At 42.2% G+C, this 25,869-nt stretch overlaps 1 protein-coding gene across 5 annotated transcripts in view; it reads right to left on the bottom strand.

Moving 5' to 3' along the window:
• Positions 1-25,869, bottom strand: part of dlg3 (discs, large homolog 3 (Drosophila)) — a 404,637-nt gene that overhangs the window by 137,101 nt on the left and 241,667 nt on the right. The window contains exon 1 of one of the 5 annotated variants that reach the window (XM_063060833.1): positions 14,229-14,365. The exons of the other annotated variants lie outside the window; for them this stretch is intronic. Within the exon in view, the coding sequence (XP_062916903.1) occupies positions 14,229-14,335 (107 nt within the window). The 5' untranslated portion in view covers positions 14,336-14,365. Of the gene's footprint in view, positions 1-14,228; positions 14,366-25,869 lie in introns of those variants that run through there. 5 annotated transcript variants of the gene reach the window in all.

Raw genomic sequence — 25,869 nt, forward strand, 5'->3', positions numbered from 1 at the left:
TACCGGGATGCTGCCTGGATTAGAGAGCAAGCATTATGAGGATAGGTTAAGTGAACTAGGGCTTTTCTCTGGAGCAAAGGAGGATGAGCGGTGACTCGATAAAGGTGTACACCATGATAAAAGGCATAGATAGAGTGGAGAGCCAAGGCATTTTCCCAGAACAGAAATGGCTAAAACACGAGGGCATCATTTTAAGGTTCAAATTTCCAATTACACTTATTATTAAAGTATGTATACTATATACAACCTCGAGATTTGTCTCCTTACAAGCTGCCACAAAGCAAAGAAACCCAAAAGAACCCATTAAAAAAGACCGTCAAACACCCAATGTGCAGAAAAAAATCTTGCAAATATAGCAGTAATCAAATAATATTGAGCAGGCCAGGCAGCATCTCTAGGAAGAGGTACAGTTGACATTTCAGGCTGAGACCCTTCGACTTTGATGTGTGCTGCTTGAATTTCCAGCATCTGCAGAATTCCTCATGTTTACGAAATAATATTCAGAACTGAAGTTCATGAAAGTGGTCCACAGGCAGGAAGCCAGTCCTTACTACAGCCGATCCAGTAGCCTGCTAGTTGCAGGCTGCAGCCTCAGTTTAGTGCAGAGATGAGTGGCATTTGAAGGTATCTTTGAAGGTTTATTTGTCAATCAATTTTTAAAATAAGGTAAAAATTTAAATTGCATGATGATCAGACTAATCCAAATTGCTGAACATTGATCAGTGGTTATATGTTACAGGATGGCAGGCTTTTCCAGAATAGTTGAGGCAGACATTATCATGTTCTTAAAGGAAAGTCAAGTCGAGTCAGCCCGCAAGGCCATCCTGCACACTGAAACTGCTTTGATGTAGCAACTGCTCTGAAATTCACCATCACGAATGTAGATACACTTCTATAGTTGCACAGTAGAGAGTATCCTGCATCACGGCTGGGTATGGAAACATAAATGCCCAGGAATAGAAAGGCTACAGAAAGTGGTGGATGCAGCTCAGCCCACCACAGGCAAAGCCCTCTCACTATTAACTACATTTACATGGAGTGCTGACACAAGAAAGCAACATCCACCATCAAAGATCCCCACCATCCGGGCCATGCCTTCATCTCAATACTACCACCACGAGGAGGCACAGAATCGTTAGATCCCACGCCACCAGGTTCAGGAACAGACAATAACTGTGGAGAACTTCACTAACTACCACTTTATAATTCAAATTCTCAGTATTGTTTTTATTTGAACAGTTTGTCATCTTTTGGTTGTTGTCAGTCTTTGCCAGTTTATGTATTTTCTTTGTAAAATTCCACTTTATTTCATTTTTCCTTTAAATACCAGTAAGAAAATTTATCTCAATGCAGTCTATTGTAACATATACGTACTTTGAGAATAAATTTATAACATAGAACATCAAAGAGTACAGTAACAGGCCTTTTAGCCCACAATGTTCTGTCACACCAGTTGAATTAGTAATTAAGTGGGTAACTAAGCTAATCCTTCTGCTGACAACATGTCCATGTTCTTCCATTTTCCTTGCATTCATTAGCCTATGTAAACATCAATTAAAAGTCCCTAATGTTTCTGCCTCTACTCCCATCCCAGGCAGCGCACCCATCATTCTGTCCCTCACATCTCCTTTTAACTTACTCCCTCTCACCTCTGGTATTAGACATGCCTCTCTGGTATTAGACATTTCAACTCTGGGAAAAATATTCTGTTTGTCTGCTCTCTCTCTGCCTCTCATAATTGTATAAACCTCTATCAGATCTCCACTCAGCTTCCACCGCTCCAGAGAAAACAACCCAAGTTTGTCCAACCTCTCATGATATCACAAGTCCTCTAACCCAGGCAACATCCTGGTAAACTCCTTTTGCATCTTCTCCAAAGCCTCGACATCCTTCTTATAATGGGGTGACCAGAACTGTATGCAATACTCCAGATGTGGCTGAGTTAGAGTTTTATGAAGTTGCAACATAACTTCCTGACTTTTGAACTCAATGCCTCGACTAACAAAGGCAATCATGCCATAAGCCTTCTTAACCACCGTATCAACTTGTGCAGCCATTTTCAGGGAGCTATGGACTTGGACCCCAAAATCCCCCTGCTCATCAGCACTGTTAAGTGAAGGTCCTATCAGCATTTGCCATTAAGTTGCCCCAACTCAACAACTACTACTACGTCGACTCAGGCCCAGGGGGCCGGTGTCGGGCAAAAAAATCTCTACGTCGGGGTATACATGATGGTATTCTTGGATCTCCAGGCTGGAGATCTCGTAGCTGCTTGCCTGTGATGCAAACTCTGTGCATCGTGGCAAGAGGCGGATGGTGTCTGCGTTGAAGGTTGAGATGATCGTTTTTACCTTACAACGCAAAAGAGGCGCAGTTTGCTCGGCCCCCTTGTCGGACTCAACCCTCCCCGTGGGGTTTGAGGTTGCATCTTCATACTGCCTGTCTCGGCCAGGGTCTGGGCGTTCCGCAGAGTTCCTGAGCACTCCTGGCTCTGGAAGTATAGGGTTTGTTGGGTTGTCTGTCATCATAGTGCCTTACAAGGCGTGAAACAAAAGACTGTGTGGCGCGCCATTCCTCACACAGACAGTAGGTGGCCGTTGACTCACAAAGAGTTCATCCGCCCTTTGACAGGTTTTGTTTTTAGTCCTGCTGGGTGCCTGCACACCTTCCTTCCCGGTTAACCGAAGTGCACCAGGAGGTGTGCCGGTTGAGTTGCTGACAACCCAACCCGAGACAGGTAGTACTGGGCTACGTGGTACCAGTAGCAAGGCAAGGCCCTGACCTGACTCCTAAACAAACAAACAACTCAACAAACAACAAGTAAACAATGCCAATTTGAAATTTCTATGGCTACTTGGCTCCAAAATTTGTCGAAGTATTGGCCCAAACATGGATCTTAATTCCAGATATAAGGTAGGAGTGATTGCTCTTGACACTAAGGTAGCATTTGACTGGAGTCCTAGTAAAACTGAAGTCAATGGACATTAAGTCGAAAACAGTTGTGCAATCAGAGTTGTACCTCACACAGTGAAGATAGTTGTAGTTATTAGAGGTCAATCATGTCACTCCCAGACATTACTATAGATATATCAGCTAGACACAACTATTGTTGGCAGAACTTCAGATGGTGATGAGAATACGAGAAGGCAATGATAAATTTACCCTTAATAATTATCCAGCTTATAGCAACATTAGTTTAATTTCAAACACAGTGACAAACATAAAGATGTTGACTGGGAGTTGTACAGCAGTCTCTCCACATACAATGTTTCTGCAAAGTGTTGGTACACAGGTGCCACAAATGCATAATTGTTAGACAAGGAACATTCCACTGAGCATTATTATGTCAGTTAATGGTTCATGTAGCATCTAACTGCCTTGTAAGTCAAGCCACTCTTTCGTAGCTGGAAGTTATTTTGGTCGAGAAATTGTTCTGTGGTAGGACTGTGGCAACACAGTACAGTTTTAATAGGGAAAATATGGCAAAGAAAACCTTGGATTTCCTGTGAAGTCCACTTTGTCTATAATATCCTATCCAGTTCCTATATTGTGTGAGGATATGGAACATAGAGCTGCCCAGATGCGCACTGAATGAACAACAACACCTAAACTGTGCTCTGATGCTACTTCTGTAAGTTTAATGTGTTCAAGGTTGGACAAGGCAGGAGTTACTCATGAAGAAACACACCTGCTTCTTTGTTAGTTAAAATATACCTATAGTACCTGATTAGGTCCCAGGCTGTGGGATTAGGAGCGCACCCCAAGTGGAAACGAATAGTTACCATCCGTGACAGCTATTCCTCAAACTATCCCCAATCTACGCTTCAACTCAAATCTTAACCCTCACATACCACACTATATACTCAAAATCAGGAACCTTGCCCTTCTCTACACCGTCCTAATGCAGGGTCACGACACAAAACAGTAATTATCCCTTTGCCTCCATAGATGCTGCTGGCCCATTGAGTTCCTCCAGCAGTTTGTGTTTTGCTCTAGATTACAGTATCTGCATCTCTTGTGCCTTTAGTTCCTCTGCTAATTATTATCTGACTACATCACTTCTGCCCTCCCTCATTCCCCAATCACTAGCCTGCTCTTCACCCCTTATCAGCAGCCAATGCCACTTCTCCCAATGATCCAGACTGATTCTTGAGGTTCCACAGACACCTAGCTTTTTGGATCTCGCTCCACCATAACTTTCTCTCATCCAGAACTCTTTCAACTCAGCTACAACTTTTCTTTTGAGTGAAGGAAAGACCATGAGCAACACACACAAAATGCTGAAGGAACTCAGCAGGCCAGGCAGCGTCTAGGAAAAGAGCAGTCGACATTTCGGGCCAAACCCTTCGGCAGGACATGAGCACATGACGTGTGTAAATCCAAAAATACAGCACACAGTCGCGAACTGTAAATGTTTGCAAGAGAGGGTTAACAAAGCAAAATGCTTGTGGGTCTGCTGTTCTCTGCCAAATTAACATGGCTTTTCAGAAGCTGTAGAATTAAATCAGAGGATTTACTTCTGCTTCTCTCTACAAGGATAAAGATAAAGCCTGTAAGAGGTAACATAGAACATAGATGACAAGATAAAGCTTCATTCTGTTCCCTCTCCAGAAGCTGTGAAATAACATGGTGTCAAATTCTATTAGAACACCTACTCATTTTCTCTTATGTCCAAATATGAACAGAAGTAAGTGGTATGATGCAAATTAAAATTGGGCAGTTAGGAATATGAGAGGTATGGTCAAAAAAAAGCTTCACCCTAGCCCGTCTCTCTTCACTGTTAATGATTCTTCGGTCAACATCCTAATAAATCTTATTTTTATCACTTCATTTTTGTAATGTGGTGGAGTGATTAGCACTCTAGTATGACTTAACTGGAGATTTATACTTTTGAATAACTAGGAAAGGAATATATGTCATTTTCCCTCCCAACTTCAACACTGATTTCTTTGTTGTTCTGCATCTTTCAGTGTCATCTTTTCTATCTTCTAATTTGTTCTCCTGAAATACATTAACTTACATTTGAACTCGGTCAGTCACTTCTCTGCCTTCCTTTTCTTCATCAATAAGCTTTCTGCCTCACCATCAAACAGACCACCACTGTTTCACCATCTAAAAGTTTGAATATTGTAAACATTAAAGGTGCTGAATCAAAGGTGATGATGAATCAGCATACAGGAGGGAGACTGAAAATCTGGCTGAGTGGTGCTACAACAACAACATGTTACGATAGTGTAGTGGTTAGCACAACGCTTCACAGTACCAGCGACCCGGGTTCATTTCCCACCACTGCCTGTAAGGAGTTTTGTATGTTCTCCCCATGACCGCTTGGGTTTCCTCCGGGTGCTCTGGTTTCCTCCTATCGTCCAAAGACGTACCGCTTGGAAGGTTAATTGGTCATTGTAAATTGTCCCGTGATTAGTCTAGGATTAAATTGGGGGATTGCTGGGCAATGCGGCTTGTAGGGCCAGAAGGCCTACTCTGTGCTGTTAGTTAATAAATAAGTAAATAAGTGTCAACAAGATCAAGAAGCTAACTATTGACTTCAGGAGAAGGAAACCAGAGGCCCATGAGCGAGTCCTCATTGAAGGATCAAAAGTGGAGAGGGTAAGCAACTTTAAATTTCCAGGTGTTATTTCGGTGGACCTGTCCTGGGCCCAGCAGGTAAGTGTAATTACAAAGAAAGCACAGCAGCACATCTATTCCTTAGGAGTTTGCAGAGATTCAGCAGGACATTTAAAACCTTGACTAGCTTCAATAGATGTATAGTGGAGAATATACTGACTGGCTGCAACATAGCCTGGTATGGAAACAGCAATGCCCTTGAACAAACAAATCCTACAAAAATTTGTTTTACAGCCCACTCTGTCATGGGTAACGCCCTTCCCTCCTTTGAGCACATCTCAATGCTGTAGGAAAGCAGCACTCCACCACCCAGTCCAAGATCTCTTCTCGCTGCTGCCATCAGGAAGAATATACAGGAGTCTCAGGACCCACACCACCAGGTTCAGGAACAGTTATTACCCCTCACCCATCAGGGTCTCAAACCAAAGGGGATAACTTCACTCAACATCACTTGTCCCATCATTGAAATGTTCTCACAAACAATGGACTCACTTTCAAGGACTCTTCATCTCATGTTCTGGATATTTATTGCTTATTTATTTGTTATTATTATTTCTTTCTTTATGTATTTGCACAGTTTGTTGTCTTTTGCACATTGGTTGAACACCCTGGTCGGTGTGCTCTTTCATTGATTCTGTTATGGTTATTATTCTATAGATTTACTGAGTATGCCTGCAAGAAAATGGATCTCAAGGTTGTATATGGTGACATATATGTACAATGATAATAAATTTAGCTTGAACTTTGAACAGGAGAAAACATTTGCAGAACCACAATGCAAACTGCTTTACAATTACAAAAGCAATTTCCTGTTGACTATTCCTTCCTGTATCAGCATGAGATCTATCTTGTCACTTTCATATGGATCCATGGGCTTTTATTTTCCTGATCAGTTCGTCATTTGAGAAACCAATAAAAAATTGTTAAAATCCTACAAACCATATCTGACAATTTACTCTCATCAAAACTATTCATGTTCCTTTCAATGAGCAATCCTTCGGATTGTACTATTGAAACCCTGGTTGGCTTTATCGGCGCCTCTGAAATCAGTGCAGTGTGGCTCCAGTATTCTATTTTTGTCAGGTTTGCTGCGCAACTAAACTGCATTCTGGGATAGAAGAAACCCTGACACACACAGCAGGAAGGTAGCACTTGATTCTCTAGTGAACGCTGCACACTATTTTGTGCATGTATGCTTCTGTATATATCCTTCTCTGCAGCACCAGACAGTGACACATAGCTAAAACAAACTCAATAATCACTCCACGATCTGTTCTCATTCACACACTCATGACTACAGTTACAATGGTACTAAACAACATTTTACAACCACTAAACAAAGGAAGTCGAATTTTTGTCAGTTGCAACAGAAGGAGACAAAACTTAAATTCATGTGAACAGAACAGAGAGCAAAGATAGGGCAGGTATACTTTGAAACCGGGAAGTGGGTATACTCTCAAAAACCCAATCCATTAAGATCTGTATATCATTTAAAAAGAACTCAAAATGAAGAACATCCCACTAATAAAACTTGAAGGAAATAATAGCTTATAGAGACAATTATTAGTAATAGATTTATAAAGACTGCAAATAGTCAAAATGAATTAGAAGGCTTCAGTGAAAACAAAATTTGTCTGTGAACGAGTGGACCAAGCAACAGCATAAGAATAATACAGTACAAACAGCCAAGGATAGTTAACTGAAATATGCAAGAATCTAGGTGTTTAATAATGGAAAAATAAAGCTGATAATGCACAAACACAAAATAATTTGATCGGTGTGATTTTGGGGCCATGTAAGGACCAAAACAATGAGTTACAAGGCAGATAGGCATGGGAATATGAAGCAACAACTTGTATGAGAAAACAACTGTGAAGGGATATTGGAGAAAGACTGATATTTTTTATTGACAGAGGTCATAGATGCTGTTGGTAGTTTTGAAAATGAGAAGGAACAATTCCCGAAGGGACGATATCAGCTTGCATGGGGAGTTGGGTGTTCATGGACTAGTGGGAAATGGTTTCATTGAGCTATGGATAGGTCTCATTCAGGGCCACAAACAGTCCTTCCAGGTGAAGGTGACACTTCGCTTTTGAGTCTGTTGGGGTCTCTAGTGTATCCGGTGCTCCTGGTGTGGCCTCCTGTACATTGGTGAGACTGACGTAGATTGGGAGACCGCTTCGCCGATCCCCTATGCTCCATCTGACAGAAAAAGCAGCATCTCCCAGCGGCCACCCATTTTAATTCTACTTCCCATTCCTAGCCCGACGGGTCAGTCCATAGCCTCCTCTACTGGTGCGATGATGCCACACTCAAGTTGGAGTAGCAACGCCTTGTATTCTGTCTGGATAGCCTCCAACCTGATGGCATGAACATTAATTTCTCAAAATTCTGGTAATGCCCCCACCCTCTTTCACCATTCCCCATTCCTGTTCCCTCTATCACTATCTCCTTACCTGCCCATCACCTTCCTCTGGTGTTCCTCCCCCTTCTCTTTCTTCCATGTCCTTCTGTCTTTTCCTATTAGATTCCTCCTTCTCCAGACCTTTAATTCTTTCACCAATCGATTTCCCAGCTCTTTACTTCACCCCACCCCCCACTTCCTGGTTTCACCTATCATCTACTACATTGTATTTCTTCCTCAAACACGAGGAAATCTGCAGATGCTGGAATTTCAAGCAACACACATAAAAACTGCTGGTGAATGCAGCAGGCTAGGCAGCATCTATAGGGAGGGGTACAGTCGACGTTTCGGGCCAAGACCCTTCATCAGGACTAACTGAAAGAGGAGATAGTAAGAGATTTGAAAGTGGGAGGGAGAGGGGGAGATCCAAAATGATAGGAGAAGACAGGAGAGGGAGGGATGGAGCTAAGAGCTGGACAGTTGATTGGCAAAAGGGATATGAGAGGATCATGGGACAGGAGGCCTAGGGAGAAAGAAAAGGGGGAGGGGGGAAGCCCAGAGAATGGACAAGGGGTATAGTGAGAGGGACAGAGGGAGAAAAAGGAGAGAGAGAGAGAGAGAGAGAGAGAGAAAATTTATAATAATAATAATAAATAAATAAAGGATGGGGTACGAAGGGGAGGTGGGGGATTAACGGAAGTTAGAGAAGTCATTGTTCATGCCATCAGGTTGGAGGCTACCCAGACGGAATATAAGGTGTTGTTCCTCCAACCTGAGTGTGGCTTCATCTTGACAGTAGGGGAGGCCGTGGATAGACATATCAGAATGGGAATGGGACGTGGAATTAAAATGTGTGTCCACTGGGAGATCTTGCTTTCTCTGGCGGACAGAGTGTAGGTGTTCAGCGAAATGGTCTCCCAGTCTGCATCAGGTCTCACCAATATATAGAAGGCCGCATCGGGAGCACTGAATGCAGTATATCACCCCAGCTGACTCACAGGTGAAGTGTCGCCTCACCTGGAAGGACTGTCTGGGGCCCTGAATCATAGCGAGGGAGGGAGTGTAAGGACATGTGTCGCACTTGTTCGGCTTACAAGGATAAGTGCCAGGAGGGAGATCGGTGGGAAGGGATGGGGGGACGAATAGACAAGGGAGTCATGTAGGGAGCGATCCCTGTTGAAAGCAGAAAGGGGGGGGGAGGGAAAGATGTGCTTAGTGATGGGATCCCGTTGGACGTGGCAGAAGTTACGGAGAATTATATGTTGGACCCAGAGGCTGGTGGGGTGGTAGGTGAGGACAAGGGGAATCCTATTCCTAGTGGGGTAGCGGGAGGATGGGGTGAGAGCAGATGTGCGTGAAATAGGAGAGATGCGTTTGAGAACATCCCCCAGTGTTTTGTGTGTGACACTTTTAAGAGCAAGGTTTTTTTTTACAGAGTTGATAGCTACCTGGAATAGGCTGCCGGGTGCCATGGTGGAAGCAAGTAAGATATTAGTAACTTCTAAGTGGTTGTTAGATAGAAACATAAATATGCAGAGAATGGAGGGATTGGATTTTGTACAGCCAGAAGATGTTTAATTTAATTTGGCAAGATGTTCGGTGTAGACGTCAGGGCCTGTTCCTGTGCTGTAGTGTTCAGTATTTTATTTTCCAATGTGAAATGGGAGAGGCATAGAACATAGAAATCTACAGTACATTGCAGGCCCTCCGACCCACAATGTTGTGCTGACCATGTAACCATTACCCTTCTGCATAGCCCTCTATTTTTCTCAGCTCTATGTACCTATCTTAAAAGACCCTATCGTATCTGCCTCCACCACCGTTGCCGGCAGTGCATTCCACGCACCCATCACTCTGTGTGAAAAAATTACCCCTGACATCACGTCTGTACCTTCTTCCAAGCACCTTAAAACTATGCCCCCTGGGAAAAAGCCTCTGGCTATCGACATGATCAATGCCTTTCATCATGATCAATGCCTTTCATCATCTTAAACACCTCTCTCAGGTCACCTCACATCCTCCATCACTCCAAGGAGAAAAGGTCAAGTACACTCAACCTATTCTCATAAGGTACGCCCTCCAATCCAGGCAACATCCTTGTAAATCTCCTCTGCACTCTCCCTATAGCATCCACATTCTTCCTGTAGTGAGGTGACCAGAACTGAACACAGTACTCCAAGTGGGGTCTGATCAAGGTCTTACATAGTCGTGATATTACCTCATGGTTCTTGGAACTCAATCCTATGGTTGATGAATGCCAACACACCATACGCCTTCTTAACAACACTGTCAACCAGCGCAGCAGCTTTGAGTGTCCTATGGACACGGGCCCTAAGATCTCTCTGATCCTCCACACTGCCAAGACTACCCACAGACTATCCACAACACCCCCAACCTTTGTGTCATCAGCAAACTTACTAGCCCACCCTTCTACTTCTTTATTCAGGTCATTTATAAAAATCTCAAAGAGGAGGGTCCCAGAACAGATCCCTGCAAACACCACTGGTCACCGACCTCCATGCAGAATACGAAACATCGACAGCCACCTTTTGTCAATTCTGGATTCACAATGTAACGTCTCCTTGGATCACATGCCTCATTACTTTCTGAATGAACTCTGCATGGGAAACCTTATTAAGTACCTTACTGAAATTCATATGCCCTACATCCACTGTTCTACCTTCAACAATGTGTTTTGTTACATCCTCAAAGAATTCAATCAGGCTCGTAAGGCATGACCTGCATAACAAAGCCATGCTGACTGTACCTAGTCAGATTATGTCCCTCCACATGCTCATAAATCCTGCCTCTCAGGATCTTTTCCAACAACTTGCCCACCACTGAAATAAGACTCACTGGTCTATAATTTCCTGGGTTATCTCTACTCCCTTTCTTGAACAAAGGAACAGCATTTGCAACCTTCCAATCCTCTGGTACTTCTCCCGTCCCGGCTGATGACACAAAGATCATCACAAGAGGCTCAGCAATTTCCTCTCTCGCTTCCCAGAGTAGTCTGGGGTACATCTCATCCAGTGCCGGGGACTTATCTAACTTAATGCTTTTCATAAGCTCCAGCACATCCTCTTTCTTAGCGTCTATACACTCAAGCATTTCAGTCCGTTGTAAGTCATCTCCACAATTGCCAAGGTCCCTTTCCCTGGTGAATACTGAAGCAAAGTATTCATTAAGTACCCCCGCTACCTCCTCAACTCTATGCACACATTTCCACTATCGGACCTGATTGGTCCTGTTCTCACAAAACTCATCCTCTTGCTCTTCACATACTTGTCGAATACCTTGGGGTTTTCCTTAATCTTGCTCGCCAAGGCCTTCTCATGGCCCCTTCTAGCTCTCCTAATTTCATTCTTAAGCTCCTTCCTGGCACCCTTGTAATTTTCTAGGTCTTTAATAGTACCTAGTTTTTCCAACCTTTCATAAGCCTTTCTTTTCTTCTTAACTAGATTTTCCACATCCTTTGTACATCATGGTTCTTCTACCTTACCATCCTTTCCGTGCCTCAATGGAACGTACCTATGCAGAACACCATGCAACCACATTTCTGTCATGCATATCCCTGAAAACATCTGCTCCCAATTTATGGTCCAAGTTCCTGCCTAATAGAATCATATTTTCCCCCTACCCCAATCAAATATTTTCCCAAATTGTGAGCTCTTATCCCTCTCCAGCACTATGGTAAAGGAGATAGCATTGTGATCACTAATTCCAAAATGCTCTCCCACCGAGAGATCTGACACCTGACCAGGTTCATTTCCCAATACCAGATGAAGTACAGCCTCTCCTCTAGTTGGCTTATTGCATTTGGAAACCTTCCTGAACACATCTAACAAGCTCCACCCCATCTAAACCCCTTGTTCTAAGGAAATGCTAGTCAATCTATGTCCCTGGATCTCAGGAGATGCCAGGCAACTGAAAATAATGAACCCCTTATGTTGTGGTACGAGAAACAGAAATTTTAGGCTGTTGTTGGTGATGAAGTAATGGAACCCACAGTTATCCCCTCTCTCTGTTGCTAAAGTGATCTTATTGAAAAGTTTGAAATACTTGTGGGGCTCCAGACAATGGATATAGAGTTGATGTTCCTCTTGGCTGGCTTTATCTAAAACCAGTGGTCACAGTCTCAAATTATAAGTTTCAGGTAAATGTTTTAAATTCTTGGTCTAAAAGGGGGGGGGGGGTCAGTCACTGATATTGACTTTATCCAAGCAGAAGTGTGGATAGATGATCAATGACTGGTTTTGAATTAGTTTCTGTCCCTCAGATTTAGAAAGTGGGAATGGACCTTGCACTGCTTAGCTTGACAACAAACAAGTTTGATAAATTAAGTCTACTGGGGTGGGGGGGGGGAGACAGATGTTTCTGATGGGGGGGGTAACACAGTATTAACGTGGAGCTAACCTGTAAACAAGGTTACCTCATCAATGAGTGAATGGAAGCAATGAGAGGTGTTTGAAAATGGCCAAAAGACCTGGAGCAAAGGATGTGGGTGACGTGAAATGTAGAGTAGGAGGACTAGCCATGGTCACACTGGTTTTACCCTCTCAGAAAAATCCCCACTCCCAATCTCCCTGTAGCTTTACAAACTTTTTCAGAAATAGGATCAGAATTAGAATCAGGTTTATGGTCACATACATAAGTAATGAAATTTGTTGTAGTATGGCAGCAATGCAGTGCAGGCATAACTATAAGTTATAATAAATAAATAAAGAAAGAAAGAAAGAAAATGAGGAATAGTGAGGTGGTGTTGGTGAGGTAGTGTTTCAGTTATGACAAAGGCCGCATGGCTTCCTCATAAAGATAGCATGTCCTTGTTTCATAAAAATCAGCACTACCTTTTTTTCTCAGAATCAGCATCGGAATCAGATTTATTATCACAGGTTTACTTGATGTGAAATTTATTGTTCTGTGGCAGCAGTACAGTGCAGAAACATAAAAATGACTATCAATTGCAAAGAGAAAGAATAACGAGGTAGAGTTGATGGGTTCATGGACCATTGAAGAGTCTAATGGCAGAGGGGAAGACGCTGTTCCTAAATCACTGAGTGTACATCTTCAGTGTCCTGTACCGCCTCCCAGATGGCAGTAATGAGAAGAGGTTTAGGTCTTCAATTTAGGTTTGCAGAGATAGTAATATTCAGAGTAACTAAAATTTGATAACGTGTCTACTACTAAAGCTTGCCATCAGCATTATTCCATCTTTTAGTAATGCCATCCGCAATAAAATTCAGGAAGCTTGGAATACTGGACATTTAATTGATTCAAAACACAAAAGCTCTGCATAAATGAATTTTCTTCCTTTGCTCTCCTCTGTCTGTATCAGACAGTTTCTGATTCTATTCAAATATTATATTGTCTTCAGTTTAGTAGCTGTAACAGACACAAAGCAGTATTCAGTTGATCACAGCATCAGAACAATTTTTGCAGCAAGAGCAGGCAGGAGTTGAAATGTGTGAAGCATGGAGAAAAATGCCCCACTGTGCCTTATCTGAATATACAATCATTTGCAGTTATGTTTTGTGTTCTGAACAAAATATGAAACCCATTGAGAATATCATATTATTCCAGTGCCCTTGCAGAATAAAAAACAACTTCTATGAATAAAAACAAGTATTAGATTTGCTTTTGATTCTGAATCCCTTGTGCCAGAGGTTTCTGAAATTTGGCAGGTCATCAGAAAAGCTATACCATCGCCATTCACCCCACTTCCTCCCATTACGTGATCCTCCATCATGAAATATTTTTACAAAGGTTGATCAATGTAATTCCCTTAAAAACCATTTGCATGTAAAGGCATTTTTGACGCACACTTGAAGATAATTTTGTCCTTAACAACATTTTCAAACTTAGATGTTACAGCAACAAGATCAATCATGGAGTTCATTTTTTGTAAAAAATAATATGCAAACATGGCAATGTTCAAACCTCTTAGAAATTAGAGTCAACATTCGATACAACTTTTAAACAAAGCAATGTACTTCAAGTGCATGCAAAATCATGCACTAATCCTGCTATTATTTTAAGTTATTGAACAAGCATATATCCTTTGAACATTGTAAATTCTTAGACTGCATGTAGGGATGTGCATATACAATAAAATGTATGTTGATGTTCAACTGATGTGAATCAAATCAAACATTTCTTTGAGTGAACATATAGTCACTTGAGAAAAATGCTACATTACCTTCTAAGATAAACGTTTCTTTGTGCTTTTGGAAATCCTTGCCACTTCACTGCTGGATTTCGTGGGATTGTCATGGATGAAGATACATTGACGGTGAACATGGCCATTTACTGAATCCTGTCTCTGGTGCTCTTGTTCTTTTCTGTGCTTTCCTTTGCTGCGTGTATGGTATGTCATGAATGTGTTTGCAAGCTCCACACATAGCAGCCTTATCCAAGCTCATGTTTAGAAAAATGTCATGACATTTAATTGCTCCATAACTCTCTGCACCTCGAACAGCCTCCGAAAGCCATTGCTAAATTAAAGGCAGTCAAATGAATTTAAATCATGGGTTCTAGTGACAGGATTTGATAAGCCCTGGGAATAGGCATAACAAAATCTTCCACTCAATACTGAGGGGAGATTGATGGATAGCAATCGTAGTTACATTTATTGAACAAACGGACCTCCTGGTATTGGCAAATTAAGAATGGAAATCACTGACAGAAACTAAGAAATAAAGAAGCTGGAAATGTTACCAGCAAGTTGCAGTTCTATTCTAATAAAGAAGTTCAGTGAAAGAGCAGAAAAACTACACCAGATATTTCTGTGAGTTGTAAGATGTGATTCTTCCATCTATCTACCCTTTAAAAACAAATAAGTATAGAGGGTATGGAAACAAGCCTTTGCTATTGTGAGAGAACCATAACCTTAACCTAGGTGGTTTTTAGCACATCTTTAGGCACAGTTTACCAGACAGAAATAATTTCCCTGCTTCCTCAGTCACATTTCCAGTGATGGCCTGGATCTCCAAACACCAAAGGCACTGAAATTCTAACAGTGTAAGAAGGTAGAAGTCCAGCATTTAGTTCTCAATCCTTAAGTAAGTTGTGGCTCCCACACTTCTGATAAAAATATCTACATGCTAACAAAAACTATCTACGCCAATGGATGGAAGTTCTTTGGCTAAGTATAAAGTATAAAGTAAAGTATAAATTCTAAGATTCATAACACAAGAGCCAAACATGTCACAAGGGCATTTTAGAGTAGATACTGAGATAAACTTTTGTAATCCCAATAATAGCTTGCTACCAGAAAGACTTAAAGTTTTAGTTTTGATTGGACTTCCATTAATATATTTTGCTTTTTCATTTTGAAGCTCCTGCTACTCAATTTGTGCATAATAAGTTCCCATAAAAAGCAATCTGATAATGACCAGATAGTCCATTCAAAAGTATTAATAAGTACACCAAGAATAACTTTCCGGCTCTGCTTTAAAATACTTGGGATTTTTATATCTATCTAAAAGATGAGTCTTTTGTATAATAACTCAATCAAAAGATATTGCAGCACTCTGTCATGACTAGACTGGATTAGATTGGAGTCTGGTACCTTCTAAATCAGAGAGCAGCTTGCCATCATCTGAGCCACAACCAATTGAAGAAACAAACTGCAGAATATCCCAATCCTCTCTCACATACTCAGACTACTGAGATGCATAGTTCCAGAAAAATTTATTTAAATTTTTTATTTAAATATATCCCTTCAGATAGAAACAAGCACACATTCTTTAATGTGGAAACTTTCAAATATCTTGTTACAGAAAACCCACAAAGTTTATCAGGCACTGGGATAAGGATCAGAAAGTCACTATAACACTTACATTCCTGGCTGGGGATTACAATGGGGGAGGGGCAGATTCTTCCAGATAACTGGTTTGCTGCCCATTCCTCAAATTATGTTTGACAGCTTAGTTAAATTGGTTACATACCAGGCAGAAACCAAACAAATGGTTAAGTAGGGTATTATCATTTATCTGATTACAGCAATTCTGAAAGCTTGGAACTACCCATATTTATACTGATTGTCAAACCTCAGCTCCATATGGATAAAAAAATTCTCTTAATAGCCAATTAATATAGTTGCAAAGAGCCCCTGTTTTACATGGGAGCAGTTTAGCAGGGCTTACAACTACTAGTGAGTGAACATTGCAATTGCATCTATTCTGAACCTAACAGAGTGCTATAGAGCCACTCACACACTCAGGATGATGGAAGGCACATCACAACTAATCAATTACGGGTAGTAGAACTGGAATTGGTTTGTTATTATTACAGGTACCAAGATACAGTGAAAACCTTGTCTTGCATACAGATCAATTCATTACACAGTACCTTTCGATATATAGTTTAATTGCGAGAAAGGTACTCTCAAGACCGTAGAGAATGATACCATTAAGAAAGTCTTTGACTACAAGTACCTCAGGTCAAGAATGATGAGTTCGGAGAAGGACATAAAGATCCGGAAGGCGCTGGCGTGGAGGGCTATGAACGACGTGAAGGAAATCTGGAAGTCAAACCTGACCAGAGGGCTTAAAAAGAGGATTTTCATAGCAGTCATAGAGTCCATTCTCACGTATGGATGCGAGACGTGGACACTCACCAAGACTATGCGAAAGTCTCTAGATGGTTGCTATACACGAATGCCCTGGATGGCTCTTGACGAACAGCACATGACGAACATCGAGCTCTGTGACGACCTTCCGATACTCACCACTAAAATTGAGGCGAGAAGACTGCAACCAGCGGGGCACTGTCTATGCCACCCCGAGCTACCTGCCAGCCTAGTCATCATATGGGAGCCCAAGCACGGGAGGATGAACCCTGGGTGCCCTCCCAAGACTATGGTCAACACGCTCCTAGAAGACAGCGGCGCGGCTAATGTAGATGAACTGAACACACTGATGAGGGAGAAGTGCAGAGACGGTCATCGTGCCCGACGCCGGCCCCCTAGGCTTGAGTCGAAGTAGAAGTAGTAGAATACGGTAAAACAAAGTGTAAAAGGTACCAAAAGAGTGCAGTGCAGGTGAACGATAAAGTGCAAGATCACATCGAGATAGAATGTGCGGCTCTGATTCTCTCATCAAACGTGAGGCAGTTCAAGAGTCTGATGATGGTGGGATAGAAGGTGGTCCATGAGCCTGAAGGTAATGTGCTTTCAGGCTTTTGTATCTGCGAAAAGGGAAATGACAGAATATCCAGGGTGGGTGGGGCCTTTGATGATGGTGGCTATTTTACTGAGGTGGAGAGGTATAGGTAGAATCCATAGAAGGGGGGCTCATTCCTGTGATTTGCTGAGCTGTCTCTGCCGTTTCTTGTGGTCAGGTGCAGAGCAGTTGCTGTACCAAAGCTTTATGCCTCCAGATAGATTGCTTTCCACGATGCTTTGATAAAAATTGATTAGAGATGATGGGGAAAGAGAGAGGAAAAGGGAATGGTAGTGATAGGGGACTCAATAGTAAGGGGAACAGACATGACATTCTGTGGATGCGAATGGGACACCCGGATGGTATGTTGCCTCCCAGGTGCCAGGGTCAGGGATGTCTCAGATCGCATCCACAGCATTTTGGAGGGGGAGGGAGAGCAGACAGATGACTGGGTACATATTGGTACCAATGACATAGGAAGGAAAAGCAAAGAGATCCTGAAAAGAGATTTTAGGGAGCTATGTAGAAATCTGAGAAGCAGGACCTCCTGGGTAGTAATTTCTAGATTGTTCCCTGTGCCTCGCGCCAGTGAGGGTAGAAACAGGATGATTTGGCAGATAAACGTATGGCTGAGAAGCTGGTGCAGGGCAGGGCTTCAGGTTCTTGGATAATTACAATCTCTTCTGGGGGAGGTATGACCTGTTCAGAAGTGACAAATTGCCCCTGAACCCGAGGGGGACCAATATTCTCACAGGCAGGTTTGTTAGAGCTGTTGGGGAGGGTTTAAACTAATTTGGCGGGGGGTGGGTGGGAACTGGAGTGATGGGACTCAGGATAGGACAGATGGCAAAAATGTAAAGATAGTGCGCAGTCAGACCGTCAGGAAGGGCAGGCAAGTGATGGGAACACAGCCAACAGGGTGAGTATCAGTACACTAGGGATGCAAAGTCAAAAAGGGTAGCAAATACAGTACTCAAGGTCTTGTACCTCAATGCACCGAGTACAAGAAATAAGGTGGATGATCTTGTTGTACTATTATAGATGGTCAGGTATGATGTTGTGGCTATCACTGAATCATGGCTGAAGGATGGTTGTAGTTGGGAGCTGAAAGGCAAAGGTTACACATTGTATTGAGGGGATAGGAAGGTAGGCAGAGGGGGAGGCATGGCTCTACTGGTAAAGAATAGCATCAAATCAGTAGAAAGATGTGACATAGGATTGGAAGATGTTGAATCCTTGTAGGTTGAGTTAAGAAACTGCAAGGGTAAAAGGACCCTGATGGTAGTTATATACAGGCCTCCTAATAGTGGCTGGGAGGTGGACCACAGACTACAAAAGGAAATAGAAAAGGTGTGTCAAAAGGGCAATGTTATGATAGTCATGGGAGATTTTAACATGCAGGTTGATTGGGAAAATCAGGTTGGTAAGCGATCTCAAGAGAGTGAATTTGAATGCCTAAGAAATGTTTCTTTAGAGCAGTTTATCATTAAGCCTACTAGGGGATCAGCTATACTGGAGTGGGTGTTATGGGATGAACTGGAGGCGATTAGGGAGCTTAAAGTAAAAGAACCCTTAGGAACCAGTGATCACAATATGATTGAGTTCAACTTGAAATTTGATAGGGAGAAAGTAAAGTCTGATGTAACAGTATTTCAGTGGAGTACGGGAAATTACAGTGGTATGAGAGAGGAGTTGGCCAAAGTAAATTGGAAGAAGCTGCTGGCAGGGATATCAGCAGAGCAGCAATGGTGTGCGTTTCTGGGAAAAGTGAGGAAGGTGCAGGGCACGTGTATTCCAAAAGTGAAGAAATACTCAAATGGCAAAATAGTACAACCATGGCTGACAAGGGAAGTCAAAGCTAATATAAAAATAAAAGGGCATACAACAAAGCAAAAAGTAGTCAAAAGACAGAGGATTGGGAAGTTTTTAAAAACCTATAGAGAACAACTAAAAGAATCATTAGAAGGGAAAAGATGAAATATGAAAGCAAGCTAGCAAATAATATCAAATTGGATAATAAAAGCTTTTTCAAGTATGTAAAAATAAAAGAGAGATGAGAGTGGATATAGGACCGCTGGAAAATGAGGCAGGAGAAATACTAACGAGGGACAAGGAGATGGCTGATGAACTAAATGAGTATTTTGCATCACTCTTCACTGTAGATGTCACTAGCAGTGTGCCAGATGTTGTAGTATGTGAAGGAAGAGAAGTGGGTGCATTTATTATTACAAGGGAGAAGGTGCTCAAAAAGCTGAAAGACCTAAAAGTACATAAGTCACCCAGACCAGACGAACTGCACCCTAGGGTTCTGAAAGAGGTAGCATTAGAGATTCTGGTGGCATTAGATATGATCTTTCAAAAATCATTGGATTCTGGGATGGTGTCAGAGGACAGGAAGATTGCAAATGTCACTCCACCCTTTATGAAAGAAGGATGGCAGCAGAAAGGAAATTATAGACTAGTTTGGGAAGATGGGAAGATCAGTTTGCGGTTGGGAAGATGTTAGAGTCAATTGTTTAGGATAAGGTGATGGAGTACTTGGTGACACAGGACAAGAAAGTATAAAGCCAGCATGGTTTCCTTAAGGGGAAATCCTGCCTGATGAACCTGTTGGAATTCGTTGAGGAGATTACAAGTAGGATGAATCAAGGGGATGTAGTTGATGTTGTATATTTGGACTTTCAGAAGGCCTTTGACAAAGTGCCACACATGAGACTGGTTACCAAGTTAGGAGCCCATGGCATTACAAGAGAGTTATTAAGATGGTTAGAGCATTGGCTAATTGGAAGAAGGCAACAAGTGGGAATAAAAGGATCCTTGTCTGGTTGGCTGCCAGTGACTAGTGGTGTTCTGCGGGGGTCGGTGTTGGGACCACTTCTTTTTATGGTGCATATAAATGATTTAGATGATGAAATAGATGGCTTTGTTGCCAAGTTTGTAGATGATACGAAGATTGGTGGAGGGACAGGTAGTGTTGAGGAAACAGGTAGGTTGCACAAGGACTTAGATAGATTAGGAATGGGCAAAGAGTGGCAAATGAAATATAATGTTGGAAAGTACATGGTCATGCACTTCAGTATGTTCCTACTATTATTTGTTTGCTTGTTTGTTTGTTTGTTTACTTGTAATTGCACGGGTCTTCTTTTGAACATCAGCTGTCTGTCAGTCTTTGTGTGTAGTTTCTCATTTATTCTATTGCATTTCTTTATTCTGTGAATGGGAGGCAGGGTGGAGATATATCTCTATCAAAGGAGGTGTAAAACACCCTTCCCCTCCGCTAGCTTGCAGGTCACCCTTGGGCAAGGTGTAGCACCTGCTTAGCCCCCTGCTTAAGGTCAACTGAAGCAATGGGAGCAGGTGTTGGATGGTTGTATTAACAGCTGGTACATATCACAAGTCCTGGTTATGCAGCCACTGATGCCAGGCAGAAAATCTCTGAAGTGTATTGATAATGGCTGTAAATACACTGCCCAGAAGAAGGCAATGGCAAACCACTTCTGTAGAAACATTTGCCAAGAGCAATCATGGAAAGACCATGATCACCCACTGCATATGACACAGCACATAATGATGATGATGATGATTGTGAATGCCTGCAAGAAAATGAATCTCTGGGTAGTATATGATGACATACAGTATAAGTACTTTAATAATAAATTTACTTTGAATTTTGAAATTGTTAGTGTAATACTGCCAGGAACTATTTCCAACATAGCATCATTGAATCAGCAAAATATGTGCCTTTACTGATGTAATAAAAAACACATCTATTTTGATACTTAGTAATAAGAGCTATACAATCCTCTGTCCCAACTGTCAATAAACTGAAACACTTCTGAAATTCTCAGTGTAAGCAATCTGGATAAGAAACAAAAAATGTTTGTAAGATATTTTCTGTACAGGTTTCTCTGCACTGCTTCAAAGGCTGTATCTTTCCTACGATCAGCTAGTTACAATATTTCAAAAAGAAACTACAATACCTTATCCTGCAACAATAATTTAAACTTTAACTAGATACCTGTTTGCTTAAATTGAATGATGTCTTCATTACCAACAAGATAATTTAGCAACAAAGATGTCAGCCACACGGCATGATGACTGTTCCTTGTCGCTTTAATTCAGCACTGGCAGCTAATGAAAATAAGACTCTGCTGTTCAATTTGTATCAGGAAATCTCTCTCTTGGTAAGAGGTCTTTTATGGTAATATGTATATTTTAGCACTCTGCTTTAGTTACAGTCAACACTGTCACTAAGAGGCTGTACAGCCCCTCTCTGAAACATTGGTGGAACTGGTGATAAGATTTGAAGTAAGTGCAAACTAAGTAATGCTGAATGTGTAGCACGATGCATCCCACTGGATAGGGCATACAACACAAGCTCTGGTTTTCATTTCAAATGCAGCATCATTTGAGTCAGATGATTCAGTTTCCACTTCTAGTCACCTCTTTTCACCGCCGCCTTTTTATATTAGGCATACACACACTTGTGCTCAGATCAGTTTCACAGGAATTATAGGAAATCTTGAAGCAGACTTAGCACTTGTTGCATTCCTGTGCCCAATTTGAGTGAACCATTTTAGGTGCAGCACATCAATAAATATTTTTGTTTTTGTCCCTCTGTTAATAGCCTTAGTGAGCTGAAAATGTTTTCTAAAGGGCAGAGCTGTGGCAGTCAGAGTGGGATATTCAGTGGTAGTGTGGAGATATCAGAGCCCTGGAGTTTGGAAGGTGAGGATGGTGGTGAGTTGGATCAGAGAACAGACTTTGGGAGATGGGTCAGGATAGGGAGTGTGAGGTATGAAATAAAAACAGAGAATAATGGAAACACAGCACAGGTAGCATCTGTGGAAAGAGAAACGTTGCAGGTCAATTACTCTTCATCAGAATCAAAATCAGGTTTATTACCTCTGACATGTTTCATGAGATGTGTTGTTTTGTGGCAGCAGTGCAGTGCAAAACATAAACATTACTATAAGCTACAAAAAATGCAAAAGAGGGATACTGAGTAGTACTGAGTAGTGTTCATGGGTACATGGACCATTCAGAAATCAGATTGCAGAAAGGAAGAAGCTAGTCTTAAAAAATTGGATGCTGGTCTTCTGGCTTGTATACTCTTCCCTGGTGGTTATAACAAGAAGAGAGCATGTCTTGGGTGGTGAGGGTTCTTAACGAGGAATGCTGCCTTCTTGAAGCATTGCCTCTTTAAGATGTCCTCGATAGTGATGAGGATTGTGCCTGTGATGGAGCAGGCTGAGTTTACCACTCTCTGCAGCTTCTTTCAACCCTGTGCCTTGGAGCCTCCACACCAGACAGTGATACAATGAGTCAGACTGTACTCCACTGTACATATGTATAAATTTGCAAGAGTCTTTGATGTAACACCGAATCTCCTCAAACTCCTAATGAAGTATTGCCACTGGCAAGCCTTCTTCATGATTACATCAATATGTTAGATAGATCCTCTGAGATGTTGACAGCCAGCAACTTGAATCTGGTCACTGCTGACTCCTCAATGAAGACCGGTGTTCTCCCAACCTCCCCTCCTGAAGTCTGCAAGCAATTCTTTGGTCTTACCAATGCTGAAGTGCAAGGATGTTGTTGCAACAGTCTAGCCAGCTGGTTGGCACAGGTTTTCAGTACTTTGCCAGATACACTGTCATGGCCTGATGCCTTGCGATATTCACCCTCTTAAAAAATGTTCTGCCGTCAGCCTCCAAGACAGATACCAGAAGCTGCAGGAATTTTTGCACACGTTCTCCCTTTCAAAATGTGCATAAATGGCACTGAACACATCAGTGAGTGAAGCATTTATGCTGTTAGATTTTGCCTTAGGAAGTAACGGCACACAAACACTACCACAGATGTCGTGCATCCGATTGTGTTTCTAACTTCGCATGGAATTCCCTTTCCACTCTCACAATGGCCTTCCGTTGGTTTTACCTGGACTTTTGGTAGAGTTCTAAATTACTGGTCTTGAATATCAGATCTACAGTAGCTGTCAGCAGGAAATGAATCCTTTGGTTCATCTAGGTTTTCTGGTTTGGGTATGTTCTTGAAGGCACACACTCATTCACAGAGATCTTTATGTTGGCAGTTACGGCTGTGGCATATTAATTCAGATCTGAAGATAAATCCCTGAAAATGGTCCAGTTAACTGATTCAAAGCAGTCCTGCAAATGCTCCTCTACCTCTTTGACCATACCTTTGTGGACCTCACCAATGGGGCTGCAGTCTTCAGTCTGCCTTTATGTTGGGAGTAGAAGTACAGTCAAATTTCAAAGTAAATTTATTATCAAACCACGTATATGTCAACATATTCTACCCTGAGATTCATTTTCTTGCAGGCATTCACAGTAGAGCAAACAAATACAATAGAATCAATGACAAATGACACACAAACACTAACTAAGCAACTAGTGTGCAAAAGAGAAACTGTGCAAACACACACACAACACCAATAAATAAATAAATAAACAAAAACTACTGAGAACATGAGATGAAGGGTCCTTGAAAATGAGTTTATAGTTGTGGAGTCAGTTCAGTGTTGAGGTGAGTGAAGTTATCCACTATGGTTCAGAACCCTAATAGTTGAAGGGCAATAACTGTTTTTGAACCTAGTGGTGTGGAACCGAAGGCTCCTCTACCTTCTTCCGAACGTTGGCACAAGTGGAGAGCATGACCTGGATGATGGGGTCTTTGATGCTAGATGCTGCTGTCTTGTGGCATTGCTCCTTGCAGGTGTGCTCAATGAAGGGGAGGGCTTTTCCTATCATAGATTAGACTGTATCCACCAGAGTTTGTAGGCTTTTCTATACTTGGGCATTGGTGTTTCCATACCTGGCCATGATGCGTCCAGTTGGGATACTCTGTGAGGTGTATCTATATAAGTTTGTCAAAGTTTTGGAGGACATGCTGAACCTACACAAACTTCTAAGAAAATAGAGATACTGGTATGCTTTCTTTGTAATGGCATTTATGTACTGGACAGATCATTTGAAATGATAACACCAAGGAATTTAAACTTACTGACCCTTTACATCTCCACATCCCTAATGAAGACTGGTTTTCCATTCGTTTCTTCCCTCTGTATTCAATAGCCAGCTCTTTGGTTTTGCTGATGTTGAGTGAGAGTTTGTTGTTGTGGCACAATTCAACCAGATCTTCAGTCTCCCTCCTCTGTGCCAATTAACCACCACCGCTGATTCAGCCAACAACAGTGATGTTATCAACAAACGTAAATATGGTACTAGAGGTGCACTTAGCCTCACAGTCACATGTATGAAGTGAGTAGAGCAGGGGCTAAGCACATAGCCATGTGGTACATCTGTGCTAATGGCGATTGTGGAGGAAAAGTTGGAGGAGATCCGAACTGACTGGGGTCTGTAAGTGAGGAAACTGAGGATCCCGTTGCCCAAGGAGGTATAGAGGCCAAGGTCCTTGTGCTTATTGATTATTTTCAAGGCAATGACAGCATTGAATGCTGAGTTGTAGTCAACAAAGTGTATCTTGATGTACTCATCCTCACTGTCCAGATGTTCCAGAGCAAAATGAAGAGCCAAAGAAATGGCATCTGCTGTTGAACTATTGTGACAGTAGGCAAATTGGAGCTGATCCAAGTCATTCCTCAGGAAGGAGTTGATATGCTTCATGACCGGATCATTGAACCTGCCAAAGTGCAGGCAGGATGGAAAGTAAGTGTTCTTAATGCAGGTGTTACAGTAATCAAGAAAATGGCTCCTCTGTCTAGGAGGTGGCAGTTTGTCAGATACTTCTTCAGTTGCAAAGAAGGAGGGTTAGGATTAATAGGACAAAGAAAATATTTCTGAGTACTGTCAGTGGTGCCAGGGCATCACTCGTACAAGTTATCCAGTCAGTGAGAGGAGGGAGAGGGAGAGATTGAGAGATTGAGGGAGTGAGAGAGAGTGAGAGAGAGAGAGAGAGAGAGAGAGAGAGAGAGAGGGGGGGGGGTGGAAATGAATATGGCAAATAGTTGGCTTCCAGCAGCAATGGCTTATTCTAATGCAGGCAGACAAAGTGGTTACCTTCAGTTATGGAAAATGTTATTTGGTCCAAGAGGTTACAACACACCCAGGTAGAGAAGGAGGCACTGTTCCTCAAGTTGATAATAGGGTAGTATGCCAAAATGGGAAGAATGGGAAGGAGAATTTAGGCAACGAAAGCACTGTGCCAATGAACACAGGATGCTTGGGAAGAAATGATCAGGAGCAGTAGTTTGGAGAATGGGAGTAATAAATTGTGATTAGCAGTTAAAGATTTCATCAATACAGGCCAATCAAAGAAAAGGAAGCAACACACACAGAATGCTGGAGGAACTCATCAGTCCAGGCAGCAACTATGGAAAAGAGTACAGTTGATGTTTTGGGCCGAGACCCTTCATCAGGACTAATTAAAAAAAAATGAGTCAGAGTAAGAAAGTGGGGGGAGGGGAGCAAGAACCACGAGATGATAGGTGAAACCGGGAGGGGGGAGGGGTGAAGAGCGGGGAAGTTGATTGGTGAAAGAGATATAGGGCTGGAGAAGGGGGAATCTGATAGGAGAGGACAGAAGGCCATGGAAGAACAAAAAGAGGGAGGAGCACCAGAGGGACATGATGGGCAGATTGGGAGATAAGGTGAGAGAGGAAAATGGGAATGGGGAATGGTGAGGGTGGGGGGG

This window comes from Mobula hypostoma, chromosome 10, assembly GCF_963921235.1.
Source record: "Mobula hypostoma chromosome 10, sMobHyp1.1, whole genome shotgun sequence".
NCBI classification, from domain to species: Eukaryota; Metazoa; Chordata; class Chondrichthyes; order Myliobatiformes; family Myliobatidae; genus Mobula; species Mobula hypostoma.